This window comes from Hevea brasiliensis, chromosome 9 (assembly GCF_030052815.1).
Source record: "Hevea brasiliensis isolate MT/VB/25A 57/8 chromosome 9, ASM3005281v1, whole genome shotgun sequence".
NCBI classification, from domain to species: Eukaryota; Viridiplantae; Streptophyta; class Magnoliopsida; order Malpighiales; family Euphorbiaceae; genus Hevea; species Hevea brasiliensis.
In genome coordinates this window covers 90,948,876-90,969,759 of record NC_079501.1, presented here as the reverse complement: position 1 = coordinate 90,969,759, position 20,884 = coordinate 90,948,876, and the positions used below count along the sequence as shown (strand labels likewise).

Genomic DNA, 20,884 nt, shown 5'->3' with positions numbered 1-20,884 from the left:
TTCAAATTTAATGCTTGTTTATTAAAATGAATAGGTGCCTGGGTCTGTTAGACGTAAGAGGAGAACTAGGGCAAAGGGTCTTAATGGTGCAAACCTTGATCCAACAGGGGAGGTACCACCTCAAACTATTAATTAGACATCTGAACAGACGCCTACGGCTAAGACTGGGGCACAACCATTCTTTTGTTTCTCCATACTTTTCCATGATATTTAGTACACCACCTACTTTGTTAGAGTATCCTTTATCTGTATCAAAACCTATGAGGAATGCAATAGACACTGATATGGTGTATAGATGATGTATAGTTCACATTGGAGATAGGGAATTAGCTACAGATCTTGTTTCTTTAGATATATTTGAGTTTGATGTGATTTTACGCATGGATTGGTTAGCCACTTATCACGTTTCATTGGATTATCATAATAAAGTTGCACTCTTTAAAATTCCTGGGGAGGCAGAATTTCAATTTCAGGGAGATCGCAATATAGCCTCTAATAATCTTATCTCAGTAGTGAGTGCTAGCCGATTATTGCGAAAGAGGTGTAAGGGATATCTAGCTTATGTTAGAGACGTTCAGGTAGAAGGTGCAGGTTTGGAGAATGTTGCAGTGGTTAAGGAGTTTCCTAATGTGTTTCCAGAAGATTTATCAGGTTTACCCCCGAAGCAAGAGGTAGAGTTTGGTATAGACTTAGTTCCTAGAACTGAGCCCATATTTATGCCACCTTATCATATGGCACCCGCAGAACTTAAGGAGTTGAAGGAGCGGCTACAGGACCTACTAGATAAGGGGTTTATTCGCCTTAGTGTTTCTCCATGGGATGCTCCTGTGTTCTTTGTACGGAAGAAGGATGGGTCTTTGAGAATGTGCATTGATTATAGGCAATTGAATAAGGTGACTGTGCGTAATAAGTATCCTCTTCCACGCATATATGACCTGTTTAACCAACTTCAAGGTGCAAAGTATTTTTCGAAGATTGATCTTCGATCTGGGTATCATCAATTGAGAGTCAAGAAAGAAGACATACTCAAGACGGCCTTTAGGACTAGGTATGAACACTATGAATTTCTTGTAATGTTTTTTGGTCTTACCAATGCTCTAGGCTCTTTTATGGATCTCATGAATAGAGTTTTCAAGCCTTTCTTAGATCAATTTGTTATAGTGTTCATCAATGACATTCTAGTGCACTCAAAGAGTAAAGAGGAGCATGAACAGCATTTGAGAATTATCTTTCAGACCTTACGGGAATACAAGCTATTTGCCAAGTTCTCAAAATGTGAGTTCTGGTTAGATAGTGTGGCTTTCCTAGGCCATACAGTATCTAAGGATGGGGTGTGTGTTGATAAGAAGAAAGTTGAGGCAGTGCTTAATTGGCCTAGACCCACAACTGTGTCAGAGATTCATAGTTTCTTGGGTTTAGCAGAGTATTATAGACGATTTGTTCAAGACTTCCCTCGTATTGCAGCACCTTTAACTAAGTTGACATAGAAAAATATAAAATTTCAGTAGTCTGAGGCTTGTGAAAAAAGTTTTCAGGAGCTTAAGACTCGTTTAACTACAGCACTAGTGTTAGCCCTTCCGTCTGGATCAAGGGGTTATGCAGTATATTGTGATGCTTCTAGGATTGGTTTAGGATGTGTTTTGATGCAGCATGGACGGGTTATTGCATATGCTTCTCGTCAGTTGAAAGGCACGAGCAGAATTATCCAACTCATGATTTGGAAATGGCTGCAATAATTTTTGCTTTAAAAATCTGGAGGCACTATCTGTATGGTGAGACTTGTGAAATCTTCACTGACCATAAAAGTCTCAAATACATCTTTGACCAATGTGATCTTAATCTTAGGCAAAGGAGATGGGTAGAATTGTTGAAGGATTATGATTGCACCATACAATATCACCCTGGAAAAGCTAATGTGGTAGCTGATGCTCTAAGCAGGAAGTCTTCTGGTAGTTTAGCCCATATATCTACTAAGAGAAGGCCTCTGATTGGTGAATTACATGAGTTGCTAGATTAGGGAGTAGAGTTTGAAATCATAGCTAGATCATTCTTAGCACATTTTCGAGTTAGGCCTATCTTGATTGATCGAATTAAGGCTGCTCAGAAGAGGGATTCTCAGTTGTGTGAGATTATAGATAGTATTCATCAAGACCAAGCTCAAGGGTTTATGTTAAATGATGTTGGAGTTCTTCGTTATGGCACTAGACTTTGTGTTCCCAATGTTGATGAGTTGAAAAGAGAAATCATGGAGGAGGCACACCATTCTACTTACACAGTACACCTAGGTTCAACTAAGATGTACCGTGATTTAAGGGAGCATTATTGGCAGGAAGAGAGATGTTGCATACTTTTTTGCTAAATGTTTGACTTGTCAACAGGTTAAGGCAGAACATCAGAGACCATCCGGGTTACTTTAGCCATTGCCTATTCCCAAGTGGAAGTGGGAGCATATTGCCATGGACTTTATTGTGGGTCTACCTAGTGCACGAGGTGGTTATAATGCAATCTGGGTGATAGTGGACAGATTGATAAAATCTGCTCATTTTCTCCCTGTGAAGACTACATATGACTTTGCTAAACTTGCACAGTTGTATATAAACAAGATTGTTAGTCTTTATGGAGTTCCAATTTCCATTGTCTCTGATCGTGGTACTCAGTTTACTTTTCAATTTTGGAAGAAATTCCAAGAAGCTTTAGGAACACGAGTAGACTTTAGTACTGCTTTTCACCCTCAGATGGATGGACAGTCAGAAAGGACCATACAGACATTAGAAGACATGCTTCGTGCATGTTTTATGGATTTTGGTGGCTGTTGGGATCATCATTTGCCTTTAGTGGAGTTTGCTTATAATAATAGTTATCAGGCAAGTATAGAGATGGCTCCATACGAGGCATTTTATGGTCGAAGGTGTAGGTCACCGATTTGTTGGGATATAGTTGGAGAAAGAAGGCTTACTAGACCAGAGTTGATACAGTTAACTTCAGAGAAGGTTCGACTAATTCATGATAGACTTTTGACTATCCAAAGTTGATAGAGAAGTTATGCTGACCCTAAGCGTAAAGATGTAGAGTTTATAGTTGGTGATCATGTATTTCTGAGAGTTTCACCTATGAAAGGAATCAGGAGGTTTGGGAAGAAAGGGAAGCTTAGCCCTCGTTTTATTGGTCCATTTGAAATTTTGGAGAGAATTGGAGCAGTTGCTTATCGTTTAGCCCTTCCACCTGGTTTTGCACATGTACATCCAGTTTTCCATATGTCTATGCTTAAGAAGTATGTATCAGATCCATCTCATATTTTGCAACCTCAGACCATATAATTTAGGGATGATATGTCATATGAGGAGCAACCAGTAAAGATTTTAGATCTACAAATTAGGAAACTTCGGTCAAAAGAAGTGGCTTTGGTCAAGGTCTTGTGGCACAATCACTCAAGTAGTGAGGCCACACGGGAGGCAGAATCTGAAATGCAAGCCAAATATCCCCACTTATTTGATTATTCAGGTTAGAATTTTATCTGTTTAAATTCGGAGACTGAATTTCTTTTAAGGGGGGAAGTATGTGGAAACCCAATATTTATCTATTTTTTTATTTTAATTAGCTAACAATAATTTAATATATTTATCTAAAAAAAAGGAATATTTTATTTGATGGCCTGCTTACTTATTTTTTTATATATATTATTTTTAAAATTAAATATATATCTGTAATCTAAACAACTCAGTTCAATAATAACTCTTATTCCATTCTACACCTAATAGAACTCTTGAAATATATATACCATAATCATCTTTTTCTGCTAAACTTTGCTCTCAAAACCTGTTTATCATCTCCTTGTATACCAAATACTATCAACAGGTATTTTTTATCATCTTTTATATATATATATATATATATATATATATATATATATATATATATATATATATATATATATATATATATATATATATATATATATTTACGATTTATAATCTGATGTGTGCAGAGAATCTCTAAATTTTTACTTCTCTATTCATCACCTTCGATTCTATTTTCAAGGAGGTTCGAATATTCAATCTGTCAGTTAAAATTGTCTCTCTTCCATTGAAAATAACTATTGCCTTGGATATTTCAAGTGAGTGGTAATTATAGTACATGACACCGTTTTAGTCTCTTTTAAAATTTCTTAGCATTAAGTTTGTTATTAAATAAAATTTTAAATCAATATTTTAACAATTATTTTACATGTAATTTTCTAAAGTTTTATTTTATTATTGAATTTTATTTTGATTTTAATTAAATAATTGATTTTGTCAACTATCTCTGCATTAAAGTCGTTAGGATTCCGGGAACAGGCCTTTAATATATTTATATTGATTGATATTTGACTATAAAATTTATCGATGTGTTACACTGAATTGATTTGAGATTATTGGCTCTCTGAAATTATTGAAATAAACTATTGGAATTGCACTATCAGTTATTATTTGCTATCTGAAATTTTTTATTGATTTTGATTGATTTGTACAAATGGCTTTTTTATTTTGAATTGGTATCTGCGTCCAGTATCTGTTTCTGTTATCTGGCCCTACCGTGTGGACTATCACGGTATTAGGTTGCATTGTCGAGTTATGCATCATTGCAGTTTATGGTTTGCATTAGTATCATATGCATTGATATCTGAGAAGGAGGAGGAAGGTATCTAATCTCTAGTAGCGCACTTACCATCTGGCCTTTGGTGATGTGGGGTATCATCACCCTGGTGCACTGTACCTGTCACACCTTACCTCTCTATAAGGCATAACATGATCCCGTAGAATACTTAATCAACTACCGAACTTTACCTACTAATAACTCATTAAGTACCCTACAAGGGATTTTAAAACAATTTTCTTACTTTTTATAAGTGGTGAGCATTTTCTAATAGGTATCAAAACATTTAATTAGAGTTTGAAAACTAGTTAAGATTTTTGTCCCATTTTATTTTTCCGTAAATTTTATAGAAATTTCGACAGAGTGCCGTCTGTATTTTGAGAAAACAGTTCTTCAAATACCTGTAAAAAGCACTTTCAGTACTTTATCTGAACAACTTCATCAATTTCCACAACCATCCCAACCAAATTCAACATCATTTCTCAATTTCTAAAATTCAACAATCATTGAAATACTATTAATCAATTTCATTCAAATTAAAACAAAATACTTCCATTCATATTTCATTAAAGATAAAACAATTTATATACACCATTACAAAAATTTACATTAAGAAAAATCCAAACTAAAATTTATTACAAGTTTTATACAACTGCTCATGACCATTTCCTACATTTACATACATCAAAATGATTTTTACAATCAAGGTATAAAATATACCCGATAAACTTCAGAGTAGGTAGCTCCTCAATCCTCAGCAGCTCACTCTGCTACTCCTCTAGTCTCTATATCTGCGATAGCAATAACAGCTATCGCTGAGTACTACGACTCAGTGGTGCACAATATACTAAAATAATCTTTATGCGGAATTTAAAACATACTTCTTCAAAAATTAAACTGAACAAGAAATATAAATTCAAAACATGCTTTACAAGATTTTAATTCAAACAATTTCATTTCAAAAGTCTCAAAATAACTTTCATAAAAACTCACAGTTATATCATGCCATTCGAAACAAATATAATCTCAATAGCCGGAGGCTAAGGAGAAGTCACAACACAAGGCTAGCTAGCTCAAATAAATGGGAACCCATTCTTTTTCTTCTTCTACTGGCACTCACCTCAACACTTCAGCCAGAGAAGGAATCAAAATTCGAAACTGATTTCCCCCACTAGTCATGCTAGTGAGGTGTTCAAATATATGGTCATGACACTGTAGTTTCAAAACTTATCTTAACAATTTACTAAACATTTATTGCCATTTCAAACATACATAAATAAACTTTCAATAATTCAAAGCAAAAGCATAATACACATTTCATGCACTTTGTAAATGAATTTTAAAGCATATTGATGTTGTGCACAAACCTTAAGTGAGTCGCCTCTTGGCCTTGACTCGATCCCTCGGGTTCTTTTCCGATATTCTTTTCCACTGAAACACACAGTTTCACAGTGTTTTAGTATCATAACTCATCATAAATCTAAAAATGAATTCAAATTCACTTATACCTAGCTTTAATATGCTAAACTTGGCGTTCTTTAAATTTTGTATTTCGGGGTTACTATTCAAGTCAATTTGTTGACTTTCTAAGGCTTAATAGGTATGAGAATTCCAACTATACTCACATACCACATTTTGGTCACCAATTTTGTTGGTTTTGGTTATTTTCTCAAAACTTAAGTCTTTTAGGTAAATTTACAAATTTTCAGTTTTTGTATCTTATGTTGCACTGTTCCATTGGTCATTTTGCTGTTAGAATTTGACAAAAATTTCTTCATAGAAAATGTTCCCTATTGTCTTAACTTTATTCTTCTTTTTGAATCACTCCAATTGGAGTTTTTTAGCTCAAGTTATAGCCATTTGAATCATGGCTGCCGGATTAGACTTAATCCAGATTTCTAGGCAAATTATGGTTCTGGCAGTTTTAGGTCACCAACTTTGGGTGGCTAAATGACTTGGTTAAGAGCATAATTTGAGTTTGTGTTCTTCATGAAAGTTTTAGGTCTATATCTCAAATTTCCACTGGTAAAATTTTAGGTCATTTAGACCTGCCGAGCCTAAGTTATGGCCAAATGATTGTTCATTTGGTCATTTTTGTACAGATCAGATTGCCTAATCCAGATTTGGTCAATTTGTTCACTAGGTTTCAGTCACTTTTTGGCATGATTCCTAAATGAAAAATGTGTCATTTTGTATCTAGTTTCATTCTCAATTGGCCTCACACCAATTGGGCTTGTAAATTTTTAGTTTTGGTCCCTAAAAGGGACCTTGATCATGCTGCCTGCATACTGCCCACATCCAATCTGAATCTAAACCTAATACTAACACTTCCAACATACATTAATTGGTCACACTTGACCATTACTCAACTCAAATAAGGTTAACTACATCATTTAGCTAATTCTCAAATTTTTCTCCCCAAACCCTAGGTGCTATGAACCCTAATGATACAATTGTTTCAATTCATGCAATTTCAATACTCTAAACATACATATAACTTCACTAACCTTAGAATTCATATTCAATTAGGTCAAAGCACACCAAGCCCTAACCACTCATAGCTGACCAAATTTTCTATGGTTCCTTACCTTGTCAATTTGTTTCAATTTTCAACACTTTCTAACGTAGTTTAATTGCCTAAGCATGAATATAAAGTGGAAATTGGAAAATTCATCACTAACCTTTTTGTTGGATTTTCCAAGCCTTTATTTCTTCAATTTTTCCTTTTCTTTCTTGCTCCAATCTTCTTTTCAAGACTCAAAGATAAGGTTTAATTAAGGGGACTATGAGATTTATAGCTAGAATAAGGGTTTATGGATGCTTGAAGGGAGCTTTCATGGTGAAAAAGAAAAAACAAAGTGAAAGAAAGAGAAGTGAGAGACGGCATAAGAGAGGAAGACCACCTTTTTTTTTTTCTTTTGATTTTTATGTATTTATTTGGCTTTTTGACTTAGTCAAATTTAATTAATTAAAATTTTCCTTTATTACATCATGCATATATAATATTGATGATGTAATCAATTCAAATTTTCTTTTCTTTTTTTTTTCTATTTCTTCTATTTTTCTATTCTTCTTTAATTTAATTTTATTTTCCTAAATTTTCATTTCTCCGATTTTATCGGACGGTTAGGTCAGGAGTCACCTCTAGGGGTGAATTGATAAATTTGCCCTTGGCCGATTTGATCCGGTTTGCAAATAATCCGGTATTTCTTCCAGAGTCCTGACCTAATTATTTGACCCGCTTAACCATTCTTTTCTGTGATTTTTTCTTTTCCACTGTGTTCGCAATAGTCCTAAAGATCGCGGCGTCACATTTTACAGTTCAAAATTTGAGTTTAAATTGACATCGCAGTCCTTCCCGAGAAGGTCACCCATCGCTGTGACTTTCGGCTCGTTTAACTTCTTATGTTCTGTTTTTCTTATTTATACTTAACTAATTGAAATTACTAATTATTTGTATTCAAGGCTTATCTAGTTGTCTTAGACGTGTTTCTAATCCCCTAAATTACCTAGACCGACACCGGTCACTGGAATAGTGAAATATAACAGGCTATGCAAATAGGGATGTTACAGTACCATAAAATTTTTATTGAATGAATTTCTTTTATATAAGTGTTTTATGAAATTATTTTATTAATGATTTTGACAGCATGAGCATGATTTTATTGAATAGAAAATTTATTGTGAAATTAATCAAGCGTCTGCCTGTTCCTATTCTGTTGTGTGCTATAATTATCATTCACTGAGCATTTAACTCAAACCACGTTTTTTCTGTCTGTTATATGTTTCAGATTAGTAGAATTCTGTAGCTTATCCAAATATTCAGTCCATTTTCTGGAGAGGGACAATCTTTGATTTGTTCTCATGGTATGCCCGAATTCATATTTTCTCGGGCTAATAATTAGTTTAGTTTATTGAACAGTTTAAATTTTTATTTGAAATCTGTAGAGACTTCGCAGTTTACTTACGGGATATTTATTCAACATTTTATTTATTTAGATTTTGTCTATTTTTTTGGGATTAGTAAGTGACAATATATTCATTCAAGATACTCTGATAAGGCTTGCATGATTTAAGAATACTTAAATTATGCGCCGGTCACGGTTCAGAATTTTAGATCATGACATATACATATATACACCGTTACTATTGCCACTATCACTATCTCCATCTAGCCATCACTTTTACTCTCGTTACCACCACCGTCGTCTGGCCACTATTACCTAACAACCACATTAATTGTCACTATCATCACTATTTGCCTGCTGATTACTACCATCGCTACCATCATTGTTTGACCACTATTGTCGTCACTGCCATACCACCACCACCCACCCACCTAGACACTTCCAATACATTGTCACAACTATTTGACCACCATCACCACTGGGTAGCTACCAATAATCACTGCATTTATTATTACTTATTATTAATATTATAAATAAATTAAATATTAAAATAAAAATATAATTACAATTACATTACATTATATGATTAATTATATTATATAGTATTATATCATACTAAGTGTGGGCTCATTCCTCATTCACTATTCACTTAATTATAATTAATTTTTTTAAAACATAATTAAAATGCTTAATTATATATTTTTTAATGTGAGAGAATTTTATGCTTAATTTAGAAATTATTATATATAATCATGTAAAGAGTAGCCCTTGTATTCTTGAAATTGGTCTGCCAAACCAAACTTGTGGAAGTCAAGGTTGACTTCTACTGTTGTTTCTTAGGGTTTACTTGGAATAAGGGACTCAAACTTTGATTTTACCCTTTGTTGAATTTTTCTTCTGTCCGTACATTATAGTTATAAGATTAAATTATAATTTTTTTAATATTAATATTATTGTAAGATTAAATTATATTTTTTTAATATTAATATTATTAATTATAAATATCGTATCACTACTTCATGAATTGAATATCAATACAACTTTTTCAACACAAATATGATATCACTAATCCACAATTCCTTGCTAATTATCATTGCTAAGAAGACTCATTAATATTTCTCCTTATTCTATGCCCCATATTGCATTTAATATTCATAATTGAATATTATGAATATTCATAATTTAGTATTAATAATATCTTTTAAAAATAAGCATGCACATTATTCAGAATTATAAATCTCATTGTTATCGAATTTCCCTCGACCGATTTCCACTTTAATCAGATTTTCTTAAACCGAATTCATTTTCAATAAAATTTTATCCAATATTTATATAAGGAGCTAAAATTTCATAGTCAAGTATATTATTCTCTCTCATCATTCTTACACATTTCTCATAGCAGCTCTAACTTAAGTGTCAAAGAGTTCTCACCAAAAATATTTTTAATGAATCTCTAATCCATTTATTTTTTGTTTTACAAATCAATAATTGTTACTAATTTTGATTGACTACAACAATATTCCTATTCATTTAACAAAAAAAAAAATCATATAACTAAACATTAAAATTCTTTCATTTTTTGAACCTCTAATAATATATTTCCCAAGTTCTACACCCAACAAAATATTAATTATCAAGAGTTGCTAAAGGCTTTAGCGATAATTATTAAACAACTAGCTTTAATTTATTAGTATTGAATTTATTTTTGAAATTGTGAGGTCTCTAATTTAATTAAAATTAAATATTAAAAAAAATTATTGGATGATGTGATTACATATGCATTTCCAGGATTTCTCCAAACTGTAATTATTATGTCCACACCAATACATAATTTCAAAAAGAGGCTAAAAAAATGTAAAAAAAAAAAAAAAATTGAGTTTTATCAACTTTCTACTATTTCCTTCTCTCGAGTCAAGTACCGAGGCAAAGGACTGGCAAGAGGCGATCGGAGAGGAATCTCGTTAAGTTGCTTCCCACTACTATCATAATAAATTACACCCGAGAAATCCAACGGCTGACACTTATTCCCCATTAAGATCGTCTTTTGCCAGACCCCACCGTCCCCGAACTCCTCAGGCCCCATCACAGCGTCCTCGTCGTCGTCTGCGGCTCTTTTCTTGCTGTGAACAAAAGCGATTGTCTTATTGCTTATTTGCATCAATAGTTGCTTAGGGCGGACAAGCGGCGATTTCAACGACAGTAGTTTTAGGGTTTTAACGCCGTCATGGTGGTGGTGGGTGGACAAGGCCGTGGTCTTGAGCTTGGTGGAGACTCTAGTTGCATGCTTGGCGCAAAGAGACATGAGGGATGATATAGACGTAAGGAAACCCAGACTCAGACGCTTCGGTGAGTCGGAGCCGGAGCCGGAGACGGAGACGGAAGTGTGCTCAGGTGATGTTAAGGCCATGGTTGGTGGTTCTTTGATTTTGTTTTAGTAGAGAAATGGCGGAGATTAGAGAGGTTTTGTGAAGCATATATAGGAGGTCTAGGGAGGAAAAGGGTGACTGGTAATAAGCCTGTGGATGGAATTTAGTTTTGGCAGTTGACTTGCTAATTTTTGAAGTGGGAAATTGAGACTTTTCTAAACATTCTAGGAGACCAATACATGACAAAAATTCATGGAATTTTTTTTTTCCAAAATAAAAATTTATATATTTTATTTCTATTTAATTCAATGGAATTATATATTTTTTCTTTTAAATTATTATTTTAATTATTTTTTTTTAAATATTTCATAGGTATCTCAAACTCAGTAGATCAGAACTAATTCTATTTGCAATAAATCGGCTTATTAAGAGATATTTTTTTCATTTATGAGAATCAAATATTCGACCGACCTCACTTAAGGGATAAAAATACAGAATCACTTATACTAAATACTCATTAATTATTTTAATTATTTATTAGCAAATTGTTTAATTACTTTGTCTTGTATAAATATATTTATTTTTATTTAAAATAAATTAATTATTATATATATTTTATAATTTCTTTTAATAAAGGTATAAGAACTCAAATCGTATTCTATCGTGATATACATTTAACCACTAAATAAATAAAATTAGACCATATTTTATAATTTTATTCATACATTCATTCATAATTAATTTTAGCTCTAAGCAAGTAATCAAAATCATATAATTTATAATTATAAAGATGGTAATAATAAATTAAGAATATGTATATTTTTTCTTTTAATTTCAAGTGATGTTTAAAAAAAATTATCATACTTTTATTTATTTTTTTAAAAGATTAAGAAAAAATAAATTATTTTTTTAATTTTACTTTTATTTATCGTTATTTTAATATAATATTTTTTATATTTTAATTAAATATAAAGATATTTTAATTAATTATTATTATTATTTTTTAAAGAAACAGGAGGAGTATATTAAAAGTTGGAATGTTGACAACCAACAACAATGGTGAAGAAAATTGCAAGACAGAGATATAAAATCATCCTATTGTCCACGACCACTTCTAAGCTATTTAGTGGGCAAGAACATATATCTTTATTGTAAATTCTCGTAAAAATTTTAAAATTAAATATATATATATATATATATATATATATATATATATATATATATATATAATATTATAATTTAAAAATCAAGTTAAATATTAATTAAAAAATAATAATAGATAAAATATTTATGAAAAAATTACTTTATTTAAATTTATATTTAATTAATATTTTTAATATTTAAATTTATACTGAATATGATTAAAATTCATTTAAAATTTTTCGTACTCATTTAAAATTTAATTATCATTATTCGAAATCATTTAATTTAATATATTTTAATCAGTAATTTTTATTAGTAATCTATATTTAAAATTTCAATAATTTTATAAAAATATTTTAAATTATATTATTTAGAATGTAATATTATAAAAATTTATAAATATTATTATAAAATTTATATTATATTCAATTATTTATTTATATAAACAAATGTACATAAAATTAAAACTCCCTTAACTTAATTTGATAGTTAAAGCTCATCCGATTCTTAAACATATCACAATTATTATTATTATTAAACTTAAACTCAAACTCATTATAAATTTAAATATATATTATCTGAATATATTGTATTAAAATCGAATGAATTTATTTAAAAATATTAACAGTTGCCATCCACTCATATGAAATAAAAAAAAATTATTGTAATATTTTAAATTTAAGAAATAAATTTTATTCTACAAGTATTATTTTTATTTATTCAAAAAAAAAAAAAATCGAATTCGAAGGATTGTGATTTTTTTCTTTATACTCATTCTCAAGCAATTACTGATTGGAAGAAGTCTCGGTAACGCTTATGAATTTATGCACACACTCGTGCACAACAAATGTGGGAGTCCGAAGGCTCAGCCCCAATAGGCACGCCCACTAACTCGTGGATCTCATTAAATCATTGAACTACACTGAGAATCAAGTTTCGCCCCTCAAAATTTATTTTTTTATTTTAAGATATAATAAAATTAATATATGTATAATAATTTTATTATAATTATTGATTCTGATAAATCTAATTATAATTAATTATTATATATATAATAATAATTATACCAAATAAAAATTTCAGTGGCTATTATGATTTTTCACGTTAAAAAAAAATAATAATAATGATTTTTTTGCGGGTCAAACACTCTGCAGTGCCAATTACGTTAATATGATCAACGTGTTTGCTGAATCAAACCGCTGGGGAATTTGGCTTTGCAGGTTTTCCAAATTTCAAGTCTCCTTTTTCCATCCCTGAAGAATTTTAAAAATAAAAGCTGATTGGTTTAGTGTAGTTTTTAAAACTGTGAAGACTTAAATTGGAATTTTAATTAAATTTAATTATATAAAAAAATTAAAATAAATAAATAAATTGTGTTCAGTGGAAGGCTCAACATGGCCATTACAATGGTGGACTTCACTTGCAACTTTAACTTTGTGTGTTTCTCGTTGCCTTAGGCCCTACCAATTTGTGTGAATTTTGCTAAACATTCAATTACAATACATATGGATAATTTTTATAACTACTCCCTAATCTTTGCATCGTGTTTCACTTATGTTTTCTAATTTTAATTTATTATCAAAAAATTCTTGAATTTTAATTTTATTTTATAAAAAAATCTCTTTAATCTGTAATATTATTTTTTAAATTAAAAAAATTCTCCTAAATTATAGTGTGACTTTTATAAATGTAGTTTCAGTATTTTCTAGTGAAGGATAAACCCTTCTCTTTTTCAAGAAATAGATGATTATGATGGCATTGATATTTTTATAATAAATCTAAATGGTGATTAAAATAATCGATATTTTTTAGTGTAAAAGGAAAAAAGATAATTTTATTTTATTTTTTATTTAACTTAGGAACCTATTGTAGCGAATTCTAGGGTCTTTTATAAAAACAATATTAAAGTTTACAAATTTTTTAGTAATAAAATAAAGTTAAGAGACAAAAGTAAAATACGAGGCAAAATTCAAAGACGAGCTATAAAAATTTCCTTAATATGTATATGAAACTGAGATGTGCATAAAATAATAATTCATATCATGCTACCGATGCATATAAAATGGTGTTTCATCTCTCATAAAAATATGAGTCATCTTTCTAATATAGAAGGTAGGTCTCACATGATTGTAAGAAATAATGCATGTTTACAGAGTACACCTAATAATCTCTCAAATATTTATATACTCTCTCATTTGTGTGTTGTCCGCTTTCAAGAAAACAAAAAACCAAAAGTTGTCATGTCTATGGTGGGACTGGTATGTATGTGTTTTCACCGATTTTATAACCTCTTATGGGATGGTTTTTTCGGAATCTCATATCAGTTATGGATGAATGTATATACGAATTTATATAAATTAATATGCCTCGACAAAAATGCCATAATTTTATTAAGATGTGTGTCTTATACCTGAACCTATGTGTATGCGTTGTTCGCCTTTGAGAAAAACTCTCATCCAAAATTTCTAGTTATACCCAAACCATAATTTCAATAAAATTAGTAAATCATAGCTAGAAACTAACTCATATCTAAACCAGATAATTTCAATCACAACATAAATCAAATCACAATATTAAACAAATTTTAATTAACCAAAATTTCTCAGTTTCTCAAATTAAAACCAAACTCAAATTTCAATCATCTAGAATGTAACAACCCAGAGAGAAAAAAAAAAAAAAACTGCAGAACTTAAAACGCAACAGCCCCTCACCCTCTCCCCCGCGTCACCTTCTCCCCCTCACCTTCTCCCTCTTGCTTCCGACCAGCACCAGCGCCGGCGAGGCACCGGTGGCTTTCCCCCACCTCAGGACGGTGTCAGGCGGCGACAACCACAGCAGTAGGCGGCAGGGAGGACGAGAAAGAGAGAGAAGAAAGGGAAGGAAAGAAAGAAGAGAGAGAGAGAGAAGCGGGCCGTTTTTCGGCCGATTCAGGCCACCAACGCCTGCGTCCAAGGTGCCACCAAACCCCTACGAACCCAGTTCCATTTTCCGACCAGCCATGCCTGGAATGGTGGAGTTTCCGGCGAGTTTCGAAGAGAGAGAAAGAGGAGAGAGAAAGTGACGACAGTGGTTTTCCGGCCACTTTTCCGGCGATCCGACCGTCGGATCGGAAATCTGAGGCCACCGATGGACTCAGGACGACGAGATCTTCTAGATAGGACTGGTCCCGCTCCGATCGGACACCGTTTGAAAAAGGCGATAATCAGACGGCCCAGATTGCTTTGTGAGATTTTCGAACTTTTTTGATTCCCAAAATTTAAAAATAATTTTAGGATAATTATTAACAAAATTTGGACTTTATTTAGGTGCGATCTGATCGAGGATGGCTCACCGGCGCTGGGACCCCATTTTCAGCCAGATCCGACTGCCCGGTAGTCCATCTCGGAACGTGGTCAATATTACAATCAATCCTAGCATTTTCAGACGTTCTGGACGCGCTCCAGGTGTCAGAATTGGCATAGGTAAACCCGAACTCCAAGTTGCTCATTTTCGGCTAATATCGATTTAGAATAAAATTCATAAAATATTCGTGGATTATCGAAAAATTATAATTCCTTTTGCAATAGTCATATAATATTATTAGGGACCGCGGGGAGAAATTTTAGAATTTTTGGAGTTTGTTTGAGTGGATTTTTGCAAAATATCAATTATAGGGACTAAAAAGTAATTTTTAAGATTTTGAGTATTGTCTGATTTGGAGGGCCCAGGAGGGGCCATGTGATATTGATGAGATGTGATTGTGGAAATTGAGAATTTAGAAGTGTTATTTGAGCCTTTTTGCAGGTTGGGTAGGTCCCAGGTATAGGGAAAACTCTGCCGGATTTTCGGCATGAATTAGGCTGTCTATTACCTCTTTAGAGTTTTATCTTAACTTAGTACTAATAAATTTATAATTTAATTATTAGGTGATCGAGGTCGGCTATTTTTCTGCATCCAGCAGCCACAATAGTCATCGGTGTAGTGTGAGTAAAATATTAATTTTAATTGTAATTTCGATATTATTATATGTCCAAGCATGCCCATGCATCACTTATATGTATATATTTATGTAGTTAAACTCTAGGCACGATTTATGTTGCATTCATAACTGTTAAAAGTGCCATGGATGTTGTTGTGGTAATTTGGAGCAGTGTGCGTGCGTTGGCATGCGTGTGATGTGGTGTGGACTATGGATAGGACGGGTAGTCACGGCTTGAGTTCTTCGCTGGGACCCGATCCTTCGAGGGTTAGTCACGGCTTGAGTTCTTCGCTGGGACCCCCGATTTGGTTTATTAAGCGAAAGTCCGGCTTGAGTTCTTCGCTGGCACCATGTTGGATTTAAGAGAGCTGTACAGAGGATCAGCTCCCATATATTATTATTGATATTACTGGGTGTGTGAGTGCTCCATATTACCTTTTTGCTGTTATGATGTGAAAATATTGTTGATGTTGCATTTCACTTCACAGGGTGCATTAGTTTTAGATAGTTACAGAGATTATGGTTAAAATTGATATTTTACTCTCTGAGTTGAACGCTCACTCCTGTTCAATATTTTTTTCCAGGCGACAGGAGGAGTTATTTTACAGAGCAACCTGTTTTCTTCCTCGCAGGTTTAACGTAGATTATTTAATTATTTTACTATCTTTTCAAAATTTAAAATCTAGAACTCCACATGTGTTAGTAATAGTGTGGACCTTGATAGAAATTGTGTTAATTTAAATTTTTGAAATTAATAAATAAAGATTTGTATGGTATTTAGAAGAGTTTAATTTAAATTATTTTATATGCATATTGGGCCTGGTTATGGATTTGAGGAATAGTTAGGCTTACTACGGGCCTCGGGGGCTTTAAGCTGGCCCAGGTCCTAGTGCCGGTCCGGCCCATAGGTTGGGTCGTGACAAAGTTGGTATCAGAGCTTAGGCTCTAGATTCATGGGAAATAATATAATTGGGAGTGTAAAAGGAGTCTTGTTAGGATGTTACATGCGGAGTATAGGATTCTATTTTGTCTTTTTTTGTAATTCCTTGTTTCTAGATTCTGCGTTATACCTCGGGAACTATAAAAGTGCCTCAGTTAGTGTCTTGATTTTCGTGGAGTACATAGAAAGGTGAAATAGAGTTAGCAGACATGTTGAGGTCTATCATGAGGATATGTACTCCAATAAATACTATATTTTTGTCAGTATGGGTTTAAATGGTGTGCCCATTTCGTGCAAGGCACGAGTACATAATAGTGAGTCTTGAAAGTACAGTTGGCCTAGATAAGGATGAGGATACCACTGCTGGCAATCATCAGTAGATGACCCAGTCAAAATAAGTTTTTGATAATAGAAGATTCAAGAGAGATAAGAAATTGGGAGACCTAGTCTGTCGGAACGTATCGTAGTAACTATACAATGTTCTCAATGTCTGCTCTGTAAGCTGCAGATTACAGTACCAACATGAGATTATTGTGTATAGCTGCGTGCATCCCCGTGGTGCTCCATAATGAGGGTGTTTGCAGATGGCTTCTATTTTGGTACAGTTATGCCAGAACAGAGTTTTATATCTGCAGAGGAGTTGGGAACTCCTGGTTAGGCGTCTAGAGTTAGAATATTGAAAGGTCACAATTGGGTGGTAACTAGAGTCAGTGACTCAGTTACCCTAGCATGAGCTAGAGTTACAGTAAGAGTTGCCATCAGACCAGAGGTTTTGGACTAGTTGCAAAGTAAAGGTGATACCTATAGAGTGAGACCATCTAGTCTTAGGTATGGAATTTCTCGGGAACTATAAAAGTGCCTCAGTTAGTGTCTTGATTTTCGTGGAGTACATAGAAAGGTGAAATAGAGTTAGCAGACATGTTGAGGTCTATCATGAGGATATATACTCCAATAAATACTATATTTTTGTCAGTATGGGTTTAAATGGTGTGCCCATTTCGTGCAAGGCACGAGTACATAATAGTGAGTCTTGAAAGTACAGTTGGCCTAGATAAGGATGAGGATACCACTGCTGGCAATCATCAGTAGATGACCCAGTCAAAATAAGTTTTTGATAATAGAAGATTCAAGAGAGATAAGAAATTGGGAGACCTAGTCTGTCGGAACGTATCGTAGTAACTATACAATGTTCTCAATGTCTGCTCTGTAAGCTGCAGATTACAGTACCGACATGAGATTATTGTGTATAGCTGCGTGCATCCCCGTGGTGCTCCATAATGAGGGTGTTTGCGGATGGCTTCTATTTTGGTACAGTTATGCCAGAACAGAGTTTTATATCTGCAGAGGAGTTGGGAACTCCTGGTTAGGCGTCTAGAGTTAGAATATTGAAAGGTCACAATTGGGTGGTAACTAGAGTCAGTGACTCAGTTACCCTAGCATGAGCTAGAGTTACAGTAAGAGTTGCCATCAGACCAGAGGTTTTGGACTAGTTGCAAAGTAAAGGTGATACCTATAGAGTGAGACCATCTAGTCTTAGGTATGGAATTTTGGATGGCTTTTGCAAAACGATAGACGTTTTGCTTAGAACTTAGTGAGAATAGAATACCTTGTGTGTATCAGTATGGAATAAAGTACAACCCTACTACCTAGAGAAGGTCGAAACTATGAATTGATGATTTACAGAGCTATAATATGATAAGAGAGACATTAATTTGACATGGTTTTGGGCAAGATGGTAAATGTAGTACCTTTGTTGCAGCAAGTTAGGGTATAGTCCTATCTTTTCAGAAGGGATCGAAAGTTATTACTAATAATGGTGATCAACAAAATAGTGCCCCAGATGGGACTGCAGAGTGTGGTAGAGAGTAGTTAGCTCGAGTATTCTGGAGAGGATACAAGTTCCATTATAGAAATCATATATAATCAAATCACGATGGATGTAAATCCTTTGAATTGGATGACGGGTTTGGGTACCCGGAGTCTTAAGTTTTGGCTAATTGAGTAAACATGAAAAATAATAATAATAATAATAATAATAATAATAATAATAATAATAATAATAATAATAATAATAATAATAATAATAATAATAACAATAATAATAATAACAAATAAATAAAATTACTGCAGAATCAATTCTCGAGGTAGTAAAGGGTATTATGTAAGCTAAAGGATAAGAATAGAAATCATACAATAAAAGTATGACTGTAATTTCCTAAATTCCTTTCTAACTTCATATTGTTCAAAACAATAGTATAATTTAATTATAACAGTATTAAGAGTAATAAATTAGCAAAGATAAATCATAGAAGGCAAATGGATAAAGAAAGTGCAGAATGAAAGTCTGGACAATTGATTGCAGATGCAATATAATCTAAATGCCAGTGGGAGTACTAGCTAGAGTGGTCAAAGGACCAAATCTGAGTGGCACAGACATATGATAACGCGATAGAGACCCTGAAAGATATAGTTAGCAAGTACAGCTGTCATGTTAGGAAGAAGAATGGAGCCGGGAATAGAATAGTCAATTTCTATTTTGGGTAAGACAAAGGAAATAAATGAAATGAAAACCTGAAGGGCGCATAATAAAAGGAACAAAGTTAAGATATAAGGTAGGCTAAGTGCTATTTTTGTCAAGGTAAATGACAAGGATGGAGAACCCGAAATGGGACCATATTAGTGAGAATAGTGATGGAGTTATGGAATCTAGGAATGTGATACTCATAGCATAATGTAGCTGAGATTGTGACAGGGGTTAAAACATAGAGCTTGGAGTTACATGATTGGATCATACTTTATTTATTCCCTATTTTCTAAAGTGAAGTGGATAGCAATGGAGCAAGATTCTTTTAATTTGTTAACAGTATCAAGAAGATTAGGCGAGGAATACAATAATAATGAGCAAAAGCTAGAATGTGTGCAGTGGTATTGCGGATTATCTAATTAGGCAGAGACAAAAGAGTTAGTAAGTAGTAAGCTGAATAAAAGTCAATCTAAGGGATCAAATAGGTATTATGAGAGGAAAAGAATAATAGACAATGACACATAGGCTTTAGGTTAGACCTTTGAGATAGTGAGAAGGTAGTTAGGGGTTCGTTATGAATGATAGGCAAAAAAAAAAAAAAATTATTTAGTGTGACAAACAGAATCACTTTGCAGTGAAGCAATAACGACAGAACAACAGTAGCGGTAGAACGAGAAGTGACAAGTCTGAGTGGTTATAAATCACTAGAAAGTTCAAGGATCAAATTAATGACCATAGATAAGGGTGGAATTAGTGTTGGAAGAATCTATTAGTAAGAGAAATCTTTTAGGAATCAACAAAAGTTAAGGGCACAATATAAACGATGATAGATATGAATCATAGGTCGAGTATAAGTAAAGTTAATAAATTATAAAATATTATATCAGGAAGGACAATGGTACGGTAAAGGGTTCATGCAGATGATACCTTATAGGTAGAGCACAATTGTGCTAAGAGATGATGAAATTTGAAGAGAAAGACCAAAAAACATAGGTTAAACGTTATTATATGGACAATCGGCGTAGTTGAATATAAGAGGATATTTTTCTTTCTTTTCAAGTTTAGCTTGTGCTTTTGGTTCTAGAAGGTTATATAAGGAACAGAGACTGAGTCAAGGAGACCTAGTTATTTGAGAGTTTGGTAGGCACCAATTCATACATAATTTCCTGATATGAGAATGACAGTAAGTACGTACCTAGTGTTAAGTATGAAAGGACGATCAGAATAGTGACAGGAGTTAAATGGAGTTAGCTACCAAGGTTTGCAACCGTTTTAAATTATGAGCTAGAGGAAGTACTATTTATGGATGAGATTCAATAGATGAAATTGTTTCTAATGGAAAAAGTTGAGGCTAAAATTTGGAAAGCTATAGGTAGTATATGTGATTATATTAAGGAGAATGAACACATAAAG

The 20,884-nt window shown here is 32.9% G+C and overlaps 1 protein-coding gene across 1 annotated transcript; it reads right to left on the bottom strand.

Annotated features, from left to right (window-relative positions):
- Positions 1–10,266: 10,266 nt before the first annotated feature.
- Positions 10,267–11,005, bottom strand: LOC110653200 (uncharacterized). The gene has a single exon (XM_021808776.2). It carries the CDS (start codon positions 10,945–10,947, stop codon positions 10,423–10,425), a length of 525 nt encoding a protein of 174 aa, XP_021664468.2. The 5' UTR covers positions 10,948–11,005; the 3' UTR covers positions 10,267–10,422.
- Between the last annotated feature and the right edge of the window lie 9,879 nt (positions 11,006–20,884).